The sequence below is a fragment of the Mizuhopecten yessoensis genome, unplaced genomic scaffold (assembly GCF_002113885.1).
Source record: "Mizuhopecten yessoensis strain PY_sf001 unplaced genomic scaffold, ASM211388v2 scaffold7283, whole genome shotgun sequence".
NCBI classification, from domain to species: Eukaryota; Metazoa; Mollusca; class Bivalvia; order Pectinida; family Pectinidae; genus Mizuhopecten; species Mizuhopecten yessoensis.
Window position 1 is genome coordinate 1,854,300 of NW_018406970.1, and position 17,597 is coordinate 1,871,896.

A 17,597-nucleotide genomic window follows, 5' to 3' on the forward strand; every position below is an offset into this window, starting at 1 on the left:
ATCTCAGCATGCTACTGGCTAAATATCATCACCCTGAGCATTTTGGTTATTCAGAAGAAGTTGTTTAAAGGTTTTTTAATACAATTGACCCCTGTGACCTTGAATATAATTGAAGGTCATTCATTTGAACAAACTTGGTAGCCCTTCATCCAAGCATGCTACTGGCCAAATATCATCTCCCTGGGCATTTTGGTTATTGAGAAGAAGATGTTTAAAGTTTTTGACATATTTGACCCCTGTGACCTTGAAAAAAGGTGAAGGTCATTAATTTTAACAAAATTTGTAGCCCTTCATCCAAGTTTGCTTCTGGCCAAATATTGACACCCTAGGCCTTTTGGTTATTAAGAAGAAGTCGTTCAAAGTAAAATATTGACGCCGGACGGACGCCGGACGCCGCGCTACGGCATAAGCTCACTTGGCACTTCGTGCCAGGTGAACTAATAATGATGGCTTGCCTTAAATTTGGAGAATGGTATATATTTCATTATAAGGACGTTTATAAATTATAACCAATGAATTTGTATGTAAACCTATTTTTCTTAGAAGTACTCTAAACCTATGAAGGTGAATACAACATGACCTACATGTATGTAGGGATTATATATATATATATATATATCATATCTAAAGAAGTAGTCTGCAGATTTTTAAACAAACTGCGAACATGACCCATATTTCTTTATTAATACTGAAAAGTTATGTACTAGCCCAGTGATTATTGTAGAAGTTTTTTCAAGCGATTATTCCTAAGCAGCTTTTTCAAAACTTTGATAAGTCTCATTAATTACAAAGATATTCATAAATTATAATGGGTTCAACTTCTCATCAAAAAGTTGGGTAGTCCTACAAACAAGCACGAGTCCAAGATTCAAATATCCGAGTCCCAAAAATCACTGCTAGACTAAATGTATACGTAATGACCATACCCTGAGGATTCCTCCAGTTTGGGTGGTAGCTGCATTATGACAGCATTCTGTAGGGCGTGCGTGAGATTCTCCAGGTCCCCCATGTACATACATTCCGTGTTGCTGTTCTGGGGTGCATGGTTCTCCTGCCCCTCCAAGTTGGAAGCCACATCTCTCATGAAACTCTGGGAGACATTTTCCTCCTCGTCCGAGGATCCCGACGATAACCTGTTTTCCCTGTCCATGGCGGCTTTGTAGAAAACCTTTTCCCGACGATTGCTGGCGGAATTCTGAAAGTTTGCACCGGGTACCTTATCCTGTTTGCATAAATCTGGGTTACAGTAGGTGTGAAAATTTTCATTATCAACGTGAAGATGTGGATCATACCTCTCCATATTGTTGTCGAAGTCGTCAAAATCAGTGCAGCATCTATCGTAGTTGAGATTATTAGTGAGGGAAGCTGCCCCCTCTGCCAGCATTTCCTCACAGCTGTTAGCCAGAGACGCCTGATGAACACTATCACAGTTGTTGGGATAGCAACGTCCATCAGACAAAAATGGGGTTAGAATCTCGGCATCTCTGACAAAGGAAAAGGACTGGTGAAGTCCTGCAGATCCCGGAAGATCAGAGTCCACAAATTCTAGAAAGTCGGTCTCCGGCGAGTACACAACGGATGAGTCGGACTCTATTTGACCTCCAACCTCACTTCCACTCTCACTTTTACCTGTACAACTGTCCAACCTGGACAATGGCTTGGTCTTACAGTCGTGATCACTGTCTTTTGAACAGACATGATTGGACAATCTATCACAGAGCTTTAAATCACTTGGAGAATCATCTAAAAACAGAACTCTACTTTCACTTTCATCTTCCCTGTGTCCATTCGCTTTTCCTTCGTGAAATGGTAAAGGCTCATCTTTGGGGACAGGCAATTCATTTCTATCTTCCTCTCGCTCTGAAAAATCAGGAATACGAGGTTCTGCATTTACCCCATACCCCTCATCCTCATCAGACGAGGTAGAGGAGGAACTTGTGGAACTACAGGCGAACAGTAGTCGACTGGCTTGAGATGGAAAATCGGTGTCAATGTAGTCACCGATCTCGTCTAAACTGTCATTGCTAGCAGGGCGTGGAAGCTGTTGAATTTGTGCATTTGGTAAGAACGGCATAAAAGGTGATCTCATTTCGGATTCAGGTTTTGGCATATTTTCTTCACACGAGATGTTGTTCATCTCTACAACTTGTGAAGCGAATTGACCGTGACTAGTTTGGGACTGGGAATATCTACACATAGCATTACCACATGAACAATAGTCAAGATTATCACAGAGAAAATCATCAGGGTTAAAATTAGAGTCCGACCCACTTGACAGGGAAGATCCTCCACTGTCCTCTGGCACCGCAAGTGGGGCTAGGATACAATCACTCTTTACCATCAATACAGGATCAAAGGGAGGGCACTGCCCACTTCCTGTGGATGAGGTCTTCGACTCGTTGCTGTCTGTACTTTCACTACTCGGCACAGTTCCATTGACGATGCACTCAGGTTTGGCGATGCCATCTTTGTTGCATCTTGAACTGCTCTTAGACGAGAATGGCCTGGTCCATTCCTGTGCCGAGTCTGTTGTTTCGCAGACTAAATGTAAATTCCAGTTAGTTCCCCCACTGGATGACTTCGGTGCCTGTGATTTGGTACTTGTTTTTGAGTCTTCTGCTGGCACTGGAACAATATCATCCAGATCTTCCTCGGAACTAGAATACATTTCTGGGTATAAATATGCCTCCCCTCGACTTTGGTCTCGGATATTGTTTTGTTTTTTGTTTCTCTCTTTTTTGTCCTTTCTCTGTTTGACCAATCGACTCCAGGAGATAGTTTTCGGCCTAACTGCTTGGCAGCCCTTTGACCCCTGATCCTCCATTCCCCCATTTCCAATGACAAATCCGTTCAGTGTTTTAATATCATCTGAACTTCCGATAGTACATCCAGTTCCATTGCTGTTCCCCATGGCTTCCTCGGCCATGGAATCTACTTCCCCATTGCAGATTGCTTTTATTTTTTCATTTCCAGAATCTAAACTCTGATTTCCATTTGATCTAAGGCTTGGAATATCAAAATCTGAGTACAAGTGATCATTATGACACGATGTTGCTATGGCAGGTGGAATTGAAGTCGCGGGACTATCGTCGCTTTTTGTTGGAGTGTGGTTTAGTTGCCTGTTGTTGTTATCCGGTTGTTTGGTTGTAGTACCATCTGTACCTACATCAGTGCCTTCAACGGTCATTGTTTTACTTCTTGCACCATTGCTTTGCTGCAGCTGTACCCTCAAGCCGACCACAGGCACAGATACTGAAACACTGTTCTTGACCTCTTCAGATTCAATGGCTATTACATGGCTGGTCTCTCCAGTCGCCATCTAGTCTGTAGCTGGAATGGAAAAATAAATGAATACCAGTAAATAGACATTCCAGCAAATTTTTGAATACTGTATTTTTTCTATCTGAATTTTACAGCCACCTTTTACAGTTACTTGTATTGAAATTGTGAATTATTCCTTGTTTTTCTTCATTTTGGAAAAATAAAACTTTTTTTTTGGCAAAGGAAGCAGTCTGTATTCGTCTGTTTTTATTCACCTTACCAGTACTATAGGGGGAATGTGTGAATGGGTTGACGAGGGCTCGCTAGCTGGTAGATTTTAGATTCTTGGATTAATGTTTTTTCATGTAGGACTTGAGCATATATTTAAAGAGCAACTGTATGTAAGAACAGTAGCTAGTGGGTCTTTTAAGAAAGACTTGGTTGTTTCAGTACCAAGATATTTTTGAGAATTTTTAGATCTTGGACTTTTAATGTTTAAACTTTGTAATGTGTTTTTGGGTTCCGTGAGAGTGCAATACTGATTTAATTGGTATGTTAAGATTTTTCACTTTTACAAAAACGTGCTGCTGAATCATCAAATTCTTTGATACCAAAATGGCTAGAATTCAGTAGGAATGGGTACGAATATGATTGATACAATTCATTCAACCTAACTTGGCAGAACTACTGTAGTTGAGCAACCAGTTAAGTGTGCAGGATCAAACAAACCATTATTTGGTAAATAGTCTGGAGTATGATATGTAACATTCATGTTTATTTACTGTTTTAGTACAAGTCTCATATAATTTTCATTCGTTCAAAACCTACTCCATAGAATCGAGGCGAATTAAAAACCTTTACTTGTTAGTAAATATACACACAAAAAATATAATATATCAGTGACGTTAAATCACACATTTTTCAGCAGATATGGAATAACTTATCCGACTAAATTAATACGTCTCGTTTCTGACATTTTCAATTACGCACACATCGATATCAATACGACTAATACTGGCATAAATGAATCAGTAGTTACTGTTATCCAATATAATACTGTTCAATAAAATGTCACGTCGACGATAATTTCTTTTCCGTTATTAGGAGTATTGTAAACAGTCGGTATCAATCATGGTTGTTAATTTAGCCTTGTTAAAATTTACGAAATATTAGAAAAAATGGCAAACATCAGAAACGGTTTTCCGCATAATATGACAATTTTGATTCCCATAGACACTCAAACACCATATTAAAATCAATTAAAAACTTACCTTTATAATGTATTATGTCTACATAGAAGATGAATAGGGCAAATTTAGAGTTTTTGGTGTCATTCCCAAGGTCCAAACTTTCTTCCGCCATATTGCTTGATGGGTTTTAGTTCGGATTCCTCTTACTTTGGCTACTATGTCAATCAAAACCCTAGATGAGTTCCGAAATAACAAATTTCAGGAATCTTTACAATCAGCCAATCAAAAATTTCCTTACATCAGAGTACGCAAAGGTGATTAATTGAAAATGGCTGCCATTAGTAAGTTGTTGAAGAAAAGGAGGATGGTATTTCGGGTTATTTTTCTGATGTTAGCAAAATCACACGTATACCAATGGCATTTTATTGACGGTTGCTTTTATTACAATATACGATTACGTGAAATATTTCAATATGATTAAGTAAACCTTGTTATTGATTAATAAACAGTGGTCGTCGGTGATACAAAATTGAAAATACACACAAAAAAATGGTTACTCAATGTTTGTGTGTTTTAAAATTATTAAGGTCAAATAAAAATTAAATGTAGACCGTCCTGGATTCTGTTCATTTGGGTACTCGTGTATTTTCGGTATTCATTGTCAGAAATGTTATGTTGAGAGTTCGAAATCCCTACCTACCCAGTATTTGGCAGTAATATTTTGCCTTAAAATTTGATCCAAAACATCCTATTTCTTTTCCTGGAAAGTTAGAAATGACCGAGAATAAATGTTCCATATTGTACGTGTATGATCAAATGATAATGTTTTATCAATTAATTGTCTTTAGGTAGTTTACAAAGTGGTTTTAAGCAACAAAATAATTGCTACTAACATACTAATAATCTTAAAGAGAACATTATTTTTGCCTATAATGTATCACAAAATATTGTAATAGAGAAAGAATGTTTTGTGATGATATGTATCCCCAAATATTGTAGGAAGAAAAAGGTGCTTAATTCAGTCCAATTCCACTTGTTTATTGGGTTTAACCAATTTAAAAAGGAGCTATTGTCAGAATGATATAATCTCATATGGATTGATCACACAAGTTGTATTTAAAATTTCATTAAAGCAACAGATTATGAAATTTGCACCACTAATAAAAGCCTGTTCATTTGGTTATTGGCCATTTATGTCTGTATTTTAATTTGTAGTCATTTGCAAAGTTAAAACACCTAGCACTAGATGCATCAAAATAAGCTTTTGAAAAATACTAGTACTACTGCCTACCGAGAAATTTTCGATCAGACAAATATTCACCCATTACTTGTAAAATCTGTATTCGCCCAGGGTGAATTTTCCATTCACAAGTAATTGCTATATAGGGTAAACTGTCTACTAACTAGTATTAATATTGACTGTCATGATATATTTGTATTATTGTAGAGGGTGAAAAAGGTGAAAATTAGCTGCATGTACATACTTCATGATATTGCAATATATTGTGACGGCCCTACTCAAAAGGCTATATATATATTTACATAATCTTTAATAAATGTAAATCTTGAAGAAATTTTGAAAAAAGATCTATTAGAGGAGTCTTTCAAGAGACCACACATATACATCATTTCATGTGAAAGAAACATGGTCTTTAATTCTGTAATACATGGATAGTGTTTGACTGATCAGACGTGCACAACGTACGTATTGGAATTAATTTAGTACACAGACGAAAAAGGTTGACATTAAACAATAAACACATATAATTTTAACCGTTTCACAAATCTGACATGAATTTATTTTGCATATTTTTCAGCCTCATCCATACATGAAGCGAAATGGAAATGCCATCGCCCTCTTCGATGAAGCCATCTTTCAAACATGACATTTCCATCATTAAATTATTGCACAAAAAAATTGTGGTTAAATTAAATTCAGAAATGTAGCATTAATTGTGTCGTCATCATCTCATAGAAATGTATGCCCAGATATTTGGAAAGTCGTTCCGACGGACCGTGATGTTATTGACATTACTTCTGCTGTTCTTACCTGTACCTGGAAGTCAGCTGTCGGATAATGGGAAATGTAACGAAACCTCTCCATTGGAAAATGTCAAGATCGAATATGGAAGCAAAGTTATTGAACATGGTAAGTATATCTAACAGGTGTATTCGATTCTATTCATATGTAATATGAATTGATTCAATAAAGGGGAGAAGAGCCAACGTCGGTCCAATGTAGGTAGGGTTCCTAACCCTTTCACCCCTAAGCAACTTTAGTAGACTCTCTCATGCATTGATCTGGATGAGTCCATTATGGACCACAGTGGTGAAAAGGTTAAGTACGTAGTGTGCTTGCTGGAAAATGGATACCGATCAGTATGCAGGGTGTCCACTCAATGGTAAAAATCAAACAGAGTAGGTGGGAGTGTTCTCAATATCAATCAGTAAAATTAATTTCAGAATTGCATGCATTTCATCTTTTTCTATCACTGAAAAGAAATGTTATTATCAAAATAAAATGCTATACAATTAAGAAGATAAACATAAAAAGAACATAAAAATTAATTCTGCATGGAATACAAATACTTAATATTTGTTTCATTTCAAGGTTTGTTTCAAATCCAGGAAAACTATGGTAACAGGTTTGTACAGAAATTGCGACAAGTATGCGTATCGTATCATGGGTCGTGTATTGTGATATGTAGCGTATCGTCACAATCCTTACACACAGCACTAGTATGTATACATGTATATCTTTAAAGGCTTACTATATGATTATTCGTTTTGTTTTTAGAATACATTGTGTCATTTAATGGATATTACAAAGCACAAACAAGGAAACGTTACCTGACAGCGGCCCTCCATAACTCGGACGTAGTGTCCTGGAAAATCTTGCCGAGACACAACCCAGCCAATGATTATCCCAGTGACTTTGAAGTGGTGAAGGTCAGTATTACGTGTTTGGAGAAGTAAAATTTTAAGAGCTGTGTAAGGTGTGGTGGACAGTTAAAAGTTATTGACATGCACAATCATTCATAAGGCTATGAATGCAGTTGGATCATTTTCATTTTGACTCTTCTTCCCCTGTCTTAGAAAACATGCACTTGGTGTCAGAAGCAAACATCTAGAAGATGCTAGGCTGTTCCAGGATGGTTGGCACTTGTCATAATGATACAGAAACTTTGATGCCACATTATATCAGAATATTCATATGAAGACCAATTATAACTTTGAATTTGAAGCATACTGTAAATTAGCCCAAGTTCCTCTGGCCCTGATGCCAGACTTAAAAATTTTGACAGATAAATATCTGCCCACACCAGGCATCTAATTTCTGTCAAAATGTCTTAAGTCTGGTGCCAGGGCCAGCGGAACCTCAGGCTAACTGTAAATATACATTTTGCACCAAGTCTTTTATAACATTCATGCCAGTATGAACGTAAATATACATTGCAAATACAGCATAAATATACATATTGCACAGTCTTTTATAACATTCATGCTAGTATGAATGCAAATCTGTTACATCCATATTTAAAATGAAGTCACAAGGCAATATGGATAGTATCAATCTGTATTTATAGATCAATTTAATTATACAGGCGTAAATGTGGAAAAAAACAACCTGTTCAATCCTAATTGAATACACAAAAGACACAAATATTGAATGGAGTGGTTAAGTGTACTTACCCTGTCTCTTGAATATTGAATTATTTATAAAAAAAAAAGAACTCTTATAGATCTAAATTAGGGGATATAAGCAAATGTAGCAAATATAGCAGAAAAATTCTTCATAAAAAGTTAGGGGCTTGTAGCCAGTCTAGGTTAAGTACAGAAAGGCAAGGATGTGAAATTGTATGTATGTAAACTATAAGTAATCTCCAGCATACCTTGTGTGTTGAAGACAGATGCTCTGACGCATATAAAAAACTGTAATACCCTGTATTATGTTACAGTTGAGTGATGGAGGCAGGGCGGGGGTGGAGGGTCTACAGGACCACCCACTGGTTCGACGGGTCACGCCCCACAAACAGGTGACCAGGACCCTCAAGTTTGTACCAGGTATAAAATACAGAAAATCTTATGTTTATATAAATGGACAAACTTATAAAATTGCAATTTTTTTGTTGATTTTGTTCTTTTTCCAATTTATATATATACGGTATAAGGGCTGAGGACATTTTTAGAAATCATGAAAATTGATGAAAATTAAAAAAATTGCCATTTAGTTAATACAGAAATTTGAGTACCTAGGTATTTGATTTAAAAAAAGCTATAATGTCCATTTGTAAAGTTGTATTCTGCCACTTCTGTAACTTTCTTCAGACATGGGTCACTCCAAGGATCAGGCGAACCGAGATTTTGACAAGGTGGAGGTCAATGTGGAAGAAAAGGGGGAGGACAAACAGTGTAACTGTACTGGCAAGGATGAACCCTGCCAAGCCTCGTGTGACCAGAAAAAAACCGGGAATCGCCGCAGTCTATCTCTGGTATAGAGTCATGTTGCATATACCATATTCATGTGACAAAAACATGAAAATGGGAAATTATCAGAACATGTGTCATGCTTCACATTTAGTCATGTGACAAAGACATTAAAATGGGAAATTATCAGAACATGTGTCATGCTTCACATTTAGTCATGTGACAAGGACATTAAAAAGGGAAATTATCATAGTCTGTGTCTGGTATAGAGTCATGTTTCACATTTGTTTGTGTGTCAAGAACATTAGAATTGGAAATTATCACAGCCTGTGTTGTGAATAGAGTCATATTTCTCATTTTAAAATTCATTTGACAACGACAAGAAAATGGGAAATTATCGGAGCCTGTGTCTGGTCTAGAGTCATGTTTTACATTTAGTCATGGGACAAGAACATTAAAATGGGAAATTATCACAGCTTGTGTGTCAGGAATGTTGAAATCGGAAATTATCACAGTCTGTGTCTTGTATATAGAGTCATGTTTCACATTTATTTGCTTGTATGTCAAGAATGTTAAAATGGGAAATTATCACAGTCTGTATCTGGTGTAGAGTCATGTTTCACATTTATTTGATAATATGGCAGGGGTGGATTGGACGGGTTCCAAAATAATTGTTTAAATTTGTAAAGTTGGTTTCAAAAACTAAAAAAAAGTCGTTTTTGCTTCTGCATCAATCCCTGCACCTCTCATAAAAAGTACAAATTTATAATTGCTTTGATTGAAATACTGTTTGTCCAAGGATAATGTAGACAACTGTGAGATACACATATTTTTATGCGTCATCGCCTGTCCATAAGTCACATAGTATATTAACCCTTTCACCACTGTAGACCATAATGGACTCTTCCAAATTAATGCATGGTAGAGTTCACTCAAGTTACATAGGGGTGAAAGGGTTAAACATGATTGTTATTGGTTTAGTGATGTTATATATTGGGGTCATCTCTTCATTTTGCTATATATAAGTAGCAAAAAGAGCTTTGAAATGTAAACATCTTCTACTTACTACTTTTAACTCTACCATTATACTATATTTTAAATGCACCAGAATGCACAAGATAAAAGCACATTTGTGTGAGTGCATAATGGGTTTGGTTCCTGCAGCACTAAAACACCCCAAGCTTTCTTTTGGGCATATTGATTTTGGTGAAACCATATTTTGAGCCAGAGTGTCAACCCTGTCTTGTACTTTTAGAGTAGCAAATTAAATAAGTCTGAAGAATTCAGAATTGAAATGGTGAAAAGTAAGGATTTTCTGGAAATAAAATGATTAACACTGTTACAGTAGAATTTTATATACCGTATCTATCCTCCAATAAGCCCAGGGGGCTAACACATAATCTCTTGACTAAAAGCCGGGGGTGGGGGGCTTATTACAGGACAATGAAATATTATTTGCTGGTAATTCTTATGAACTGCAATATTTAGAACTGGGCTTATTGCAGATAAATACGGTATATAGTTTTGAAACTCAGATTATAAGAATTGACAGGGTATATTTTCTGTTAAGATGAGGATATACTTTAAAACACAGTTTTATCTAGTCTATTTATCCTACTCCAGTATCAAAGATACATAATATAGTTGTTGAATGTGATTGTCGTCTGTTTACAGAGCGCAACATACTGGCACTCACCGGTCCGCTACAGAAACAGACGCCTCCTCAGAGCTGTCCCAAAGCAGGTAGGTCTGCACACGTACAGTGTATAAATACACATTATATTTACCATGTCTTGAAATAGAGTGGACACCCAGTATTGAAATACATTATATACTTATATTAGGAGGCATGGTAGTCTAGTGGTAGCACGCCGGGCTCGTGACCAAAGGGTTGCGGGTCACGGCATGGCACTGTGTTGTATCTTTGAGCAAGATAATTTACTCCCCTTGTTTCAGTTTACTCTGATGTTAATGAGTATGTGGTTGGGCAGTGCTAGAATTGTTGAATGCTAGCTGTTAGCGCCAAAATGGCAGCACCGGCTGTATGCTCCCCAGCGAGTTGAGAAAGATGTTGGCTGGTTGCAAAGGCCCTATAACCATGGATAATAATTTGTGAACTGCTTTGAGACGACCTACGAACTAGGCTGTGATAAAGCGGTATATAAGAACCTCAAATTATTATTATTATTATTATATACTATGCTATTTTTTTCAGATTGTTAGTGCTCTCCAGGCTGAAATTCTGTGGAACATGGGGTACACAGGTACAGTATGAAATCTTCAATAATCTTCAATAATCTTTTATGATGACAAACCTATGGTCAGTCTATGTTTAAGGTTAGACAAAACAAATTTTAAGTTAGGTCCTGATATCCTAATATTAGAAAGACTCATCCATCTGCAGAAAATTGTAGTTTACCAGTATTTCTGGTCACCTCAGTGTATTACAGACAAGCAGACTGTTCTGGTAATCTAACTCTGGATATGAAAATTCTTGTTTTTAAATCTTCTACATTTTAGTTTATATCAGTTAGGCTCTGGCCTCAATTACAGGTGCTTTAATCAATTTCCCCATCTGCCTTCAAAATTGTTCAAATATAAAAAAAAAAATGAATTGAACAAGGCCATTGTTTGAATGAAATCAGTTACCAAGTAAAAAATTGATGCACAAGATTGCAGGAAACATGTGCATTCTTTTGCACTTTCAGAATGTTTATCTAATCAGAATTATAATATTAAAATGATATTTTCAATAGGGAACTCATTTCTATTTAATTTGATACATGCTAAGTTTTAAAAACATTTGTGCCATATTTATGTTTCACAGGAACGTTATTTCCTTACCTACATGTGCAAGATTACTAGCCAGGAATGTATGTAGTATGGTGTGGTGAAGTTATGGTGGGAACATCATTACTGGTTACAGAATGTTACTATGGGAACAGTGTTACTGTGTTATAACATTGTTACTATGCTACTGGTACCTTTATTCCGTCTTTGCATATTGCAGAGTTATCTTCTCTTGTGAGCAGGTATTGATTGTTACGTCATTAGTTTGTGTGAGAAAATTTACGTCGTTTACTAAAAAGAAGATGACGTTACTCGCACAAACAAATGACGTAACAATCAATATCTGCTCACAAGAGCAGATAACTCTGCAATACGAAAAGACGGAATAGGGTAGTAATGATGCCTGTTTTCTGTTCCAGGTACGGGGGTGAGGGTGGCTGTGTTCGATACAGGACTCGCAGAGGATCACCCCCACTTCAAAAAAGGCAGGATTAAAGACAGATCTAACTGGACTAATGAGAAAACACTGGATGATGGTAATGGTTTTGTCTCGTAAAAAAATTATTTAAGATTTTCAAAGATTGTTCTGCAAACTCAATCAGCAATAAGAATATGTATAAATTAATCTTAAATAATTTAAGGATCCCTGTCCCACTGCAGTGCTGTTTTTCCTATATACAGTAACCTCCCCGTTTGGATATAACTTAGCACACATGGCTTGTACACTTCTGTTGTCCAGATAGCTCAATCGGTTTTAGAGATGGTATAACAATCTGAAGTCCAGGGTTTGAATCCTGGTCTGGCCCAGTAGACTATTTTACAATCTGAACACTTTTGTTGATTATATTTTGTTTATTGCATCTCCCTTATTTTGTTATAACAGTCCCCCAAGGTATACTTTTCTTTTCAAAAATGGTTTATCAAAGCTATTCTGTCTTTTCGTATTGCAGAGTTATCTGCTCTTCATAGATTTGTTTGTGAGAGTAACGTCATCATAGCTTCATCTTTTGGCAGTGGTACGGGGATCCTTAAATGGATGTTGAAGTATTAATTTCAAGGATACATTAATTAATGCATTGAAAAGTTATAGAAAACATAAAATCAACGGCAGGTTTTCTCTATTGAACTTGTTATAGGTCTTGGACATGGTACGTTTGTGGCAGGAGTGATAGCCAGCTCCAGGGAATGCCTCGGGTTTGCTCCGGATTCTGAGATCTACGTCTTCAGAGTATTCACAAACAACCAGGTTGGGATAAATTCTGAAATATCCGCTTTGTGGTCATATAGCATGTTGTTTTTACTATCTGACAGCAGAAAATATTGTTTGAATGTGAAGTTTGAATGACTTTTCAAACCGTCTTTGAAATTACTGTTTGGATTTAATTTTCTTAACATCAGACGATGGAGAATTGATATGAAACTCAAATTTTGCAGCGTCAAAGTTTTAAAAGTGTGGTACTTAAAACAAATTATTGTTTGTTTTTTGCACTGCATTGCTCAAAACTTAAATTTGTGTAGTTTAGTTTTCTCATTAGCAATATAGCTCACAAAATCATTGGATACTGTACAGATCATGATAGAGATGTAGAATTCCACTAGCCTGGTGCCTGGTCCTAGCAGAACTTCTGTCAGGACTAGCTACTGTTTTAGGATATTTACAAGGATGTGCAATGTGGCATATAATACATGTTCACAATAAAGCGTAAATAGCGCACAATATACAATATTCACGCATTTTACAATGAGAAATGCAGGTTTATATGCCATATCTCCTATACCAGTTGTCGAATGAATTTTAAATTTCATTTTTTCATCCTTAACTTATCCCAGATTACAAAATTTAATATAACAACTTATTCAAAATCCCTGATGAAGCCGGAAATTACCATTAACACCCCTTGTCCATTGAAATTTCAAATTTTCTTCCATCATTTATCCCAGACTACGAATATGACAACTTCTTCTAAATCCCTGATGAGGCCGGAAATTACCCTTAACGTCTCTAGTCCTTTATGTGAATGATTTTGGTCTTTATTGGCCCACAAGTCGATCAAAATATTGTAGTGTGTTGTATTGGTTCATGTTACATATTACATGTTCTGCGATTGTAACTGTTTACAGGTATCCTATACATCCTGGTTCCTGGATGCGTTCAACTACGCCATTCTGAAGAAAATCAACGTCCTCAACCTCAGTATCGGGGGCCCTGACTTCATGGACCATCCTTTTGTGGATAAGGTAGGTTATGTATGTGGGCGGAGAGGTTGCTTGAACAGACAGGTAGATTGTATTGACAGACGAGTAGGTTTTTATCTGGAAAACATTTTTTATATCCAGACAAAATTTCTTTTATATACCCGGTACAGACAAATTTATCAGTACACATTCCTTATTTCTTCAAAAATGGACCCCTACAGGTTGGGGATTGAGAAAAGAATACATCTGCTGTTACCCACTGCATGAATGTAAGAGGCGATAATGTGGGGGAACCCCCTGCAGAATTTGTGATTTGTATTTGTGCCCTCTACCTAGGGACATAAAAGTGACCAAAATAAATCTGCTGCACCCATTGCAACATTTGGATTTTATACTTCTCTGTAATTCTAGCTACCTTTTATTTCCTAGTGCCTTGCTTGACAATACCTTTATATCACTTTTGGCTTTAAACATTGAGCGTTTATCCAGGTGATGAAGGCAATGGGTCCTGTCCCCATGCCGGGACATAACTAAGTTCTTAAAAATGATGGTTAATATTCCCCCTGCTTGACATTCAGCATTAAGGGTAAGGACAACAACTGGGTCACCCATTGTCAGTACATTGGTATAATGTGACTGGACGGAAAATTTGAAGAAATATGTTTAACAGACAGCTGTTGTTTGTCACAATCAAACTCTCAGTTTCCCATTGTAATGCCATTGAGTCCTGATGTTTGTAATGAGGTGGGTCTAATGATTTCTGTACATGTTATCAGGTATGGGAGCTCACTGCCAACAAGGTGATCATGGTGTCGGCTATCGGTAATGATGGACCGTTATATGGGTAGGTATATATACAACCTCAATTAAGGCCTTACGAGAATTAGTATAGTAATTGTTTGGCTCAATAAGAAACCCATGCTCTTTTAATGTCAGAAATAATTATAACTTTTCTAGTTCAGAAAAAAATTTGATTTAAAATACGTTTTAGTTCTACAGGTCCCATGGGGCTTTTAGTTCCTATGAAGATTATATATCAAAAAGTATTATATTAGAATATTTGCCAATATATATACGATTTTACACAAGTTTTGATTTTATATGAGATTTATAAAACAAGTCTACAGAATTTTTCAATTTAGCTAGCCTCTGGCGAGCTAAAATGAAAAATTCGTGACGAGTTTCATAAAGTTCATAAGAAATGAAAATGACTATGTTAAAGATCACTTATACGTGTAAAACGGCAATTTTCATGCAACCTTGAAATCTAAAAAGCCGCCATTTTGACTCAAATGCCTAAGACTGTGACGTCATGAACTTGTCCAAGGTGGGACATCACAGTTGAAACAATTGAAACTTACAACCAATCACAGGGCTGATAGGTCGTATTACATGGGTTAATAGGCAAACAAATATGACATTGGTATTCACTGGATAACAGTACATTATGTAATAAATGTGTGATAAACAAGTCAACACCATTCTAACAGACATGTTTGTATTCGTGTGCACAGTACGCTAAACAACCCAGCGGATCAGATGGACGTGATCGGGGTGGGAGGTATCAACTTTGAGAACCAGATCGCCAGATTTTCATCTCGAGGAATGACCACATGGGTAAGAGACTATATGACGATCATTTCAATCATGAAGTAGAATTAATTAAAAGTCCTAAGTGATAACTTTCTTACATTTTACCCTTATATGGGACTTCACAATAAATTTGATCATACGTGTGATCAGATCTAGAGATAGTAAACTCATTTGTTCCTGTTTATACGCTAGATATTTTATAAACTCTAATACCTGTAACTGAGTGAGATCGGGTTACCTCAGTCGTGGGAGAAGATTCTGTAACGTAATCCTAACCGAGGCTTTAGCCAAAGTTGTGATGTTACAGAATCTTAGTCCGAGACGGAGGTAACCCAACCTGACTCAGTTACATGTAAAACAATTTTTTTTCTTGCACCTTTTAGTTAAAAAAGAAAAAAATCAATATCGCTAAAGTCTACAAGTATCACATCTGGGGCCTCAAATAAATATGGCCAATTCACTACTAAAGCTACGCTTCTGCATCAAAATAAAGTCCGTCCTTGCACAGAAAAAAACATATTTCACAGTGAAGATAGTATTTTTTCTACAACATCAGGAATCCAACATCATCAAAACAATACATATAACAACATATGTCAATTTCAAGCTTTTATTACATGAATTGATACATCCCTGTGTGAAAATTCCGTGCAATGTCACATAAAAATGCCAGACAGATCAGACAAGATAGAAAAATCTAGCATGGGGTATCACGTGGGATATCCCTGTCCGAGGTGCGAGACTATATTAACTAGATATAAGGTATCGACTGGCTACTGATGTGTGGAATACCAGAGATTGTATGCACTGTATGTAGATTCATTGTATTATCTGCTTGGATATAATGTACTTGACTGAGTCATGAGGGATTGATGGAAAGAACCACTGTTTTACTTGTCACACAACAGGAACTACCCCAGGGGTACGGACGCGTCAAACCAGACATTGTCACATACGGCTCTGCTGTCAGGGGATCAGCTCTCAAGTAAGTTACCCAGAAATGTGAATGTTGAACCACAGCGAATAATTTCCCTGTAATACATTATTATGTTATGGGTTACTCTTGCCGAATTAGAAATATAGTTTCTTAACTAGATAATTTTTGGGGCCTGTTCGTTTTTGATGAACAACCGGTTTGTTCGTTTTTGATTACGGTATAACAGTTTCGGTTATAAATCCTGGCGGACCTCCAAATGTTTATGCAGGCCATGTAAGGCTTTGTCAAGGCTCGCCTGAAAGGAGCATCAGATTACTAGGTCCGACCTTATTTAATAAACGAACACCTGTGGTGCAGCCGGTTCAATGGGTGGGTTAAACAAAAACGGCCTTGCTTTTTAATGAAGTTTAAGCCCTATTTACAGGAGTTCATGGGATATGATTATCATGCTTAATCTATTCTTGTTTTCAGGTGATTTAGTTATTTATAAAGCTCTCAGTGATTTTGTAATTCTAAACCTAACTTCTCTCCGGTTTGAAGGAGTGGCTGTCGATCGCTGTCTGGGACCAGTGTTGCCTCCCCTGTTGTGGTAGGGGCTATCACCCTACTGTACAGGTAAGCATACCTATCGTCTTATGTAGGTCTGGATTACAAACAGTTAATGTTATGAACTCGGGGATTGATGCAAGAATAGAAAGGTAGTACCCTTTTTAGCTCACCTGGTCCAAAGGACCAAGGTGAGCTTATGCCATACCGTGGCGTCCGTCGTCCGTCCGTCCGTCGTCCGTCGTCAGTCGTCCGTCCGTCAACAATTTCTTTAAACGACTTCTTCTTCCTAACCACTGATTGGAATTTTACTAAATTTGACTGGAAGCATCCTTAGGTGGTGGGGAATCAAAATTGTACAAATGGTGGGGCTGACCCCCCAGGGGGCTGAGGGGCGGGGCAAAAAGGGGGCAATTTGGCTATATTGCTTTAAGCGACTTCTTCTCTGGAACTAAGAGATGGATATCAACCATATTTGCCTGGAAGCATCCCTAGGTGGTGGAGATTCAAAATTGTACAAATGGTTGGGCTGACCCCCCAGGGGGCTGAGGGGCGGGGCCAAAAAGGGGGCAATTTGGCTAGATTGCTATAAACGACTTCTTCTGTAGAACTATGCACTGGATATCAATCATATTTAATCAAAAGCATTCATGGGA

At 37.1% G+C, this 17,597-nt stretch overlaps 2 protein-coding genes across 2 annotated transcripts in view; one reads left to right on the forward strand and one right to left on the reverse strand.

The window, feature by feature from the left end:
• Positions 1–4,643, reverse strand: part of LOC110453389 — a 16,420-nt gene extending 11,777 nt beyond the window's left edge. The window contains exons 1-2 of the mRNA XM_021502313.1: positions 4,533–4,643; positions 927–3,330 (exon numbers count right to left, since the gene is read on the reverse strand). Of these exons, the coding sequence (XP_021357988.1) occupies positions 927–3,319 (2,393 nt within the window). The 5' untranslated portion in view covers positions 3,320–3,330; positions 4,533–4,643. The remainder of the gene's footprint in view (positions 1–926; positions 3,331–4,532) is intronic.
• Positions 4,644–4,767: 124 nt separating this feature from the next.
• The window catches only part of LOC110453394 (membrane-bound transcription factor site-1 protease-like), a 35,819-nt gene continuing 22,989 nt past the window's right edge, over positions 4,768–17,597 (forward strand). The window contains exons 1-14 of the mRNA XM_021502322.1: positions 4,768–4,792; positions 6,269–6,600; positions 7,249–7,400; positions 8,411–8,516; positions 8,781–8,944; positions 10,554–10,622; positions 11,095–11,143; positions 12,089–12,205; positions 12,806–12,915; positions 13,791–13,907; positions 14,642–14,709; positions 15,380–15,482; positions 16,367–16,443; positions 16,936–17,010. Coding sequence (XP_021357997.1) covers positions 6,429–6,600; positions 7,249–7,400; positions 8,411–8,516; positions 8,781–8,944; positions 10,554–10,622; positions 11,095–11,143; positions 12,089–12,205; positions 12,806–12,915; positions 13,791–13,907; positions 14,642–14,709; positions 15,380–15,482; positions 16,367–16,443; positions 16,936–17,010 — 1,379 coding nt within the window. The 5' untranslated portion in view covers positions 4,768–4,792; positions 6,269–6,428. The remainder of the gene's footprint in view (positions 4,793–6,268; positions 6,601–7,248; positions 7,401–8,410; positions 8,517–8,780; positions 8,945–10,553; positions 10,623–11,094; positions 11,144–12,088; positions 12,206–12,805; positions 12,916–13,790; positions 13,908–14,641; positions 14,710–15,379; positions 15,483–16,366; positions 16,444–16,935; positions 17,011–17,597) is intronic.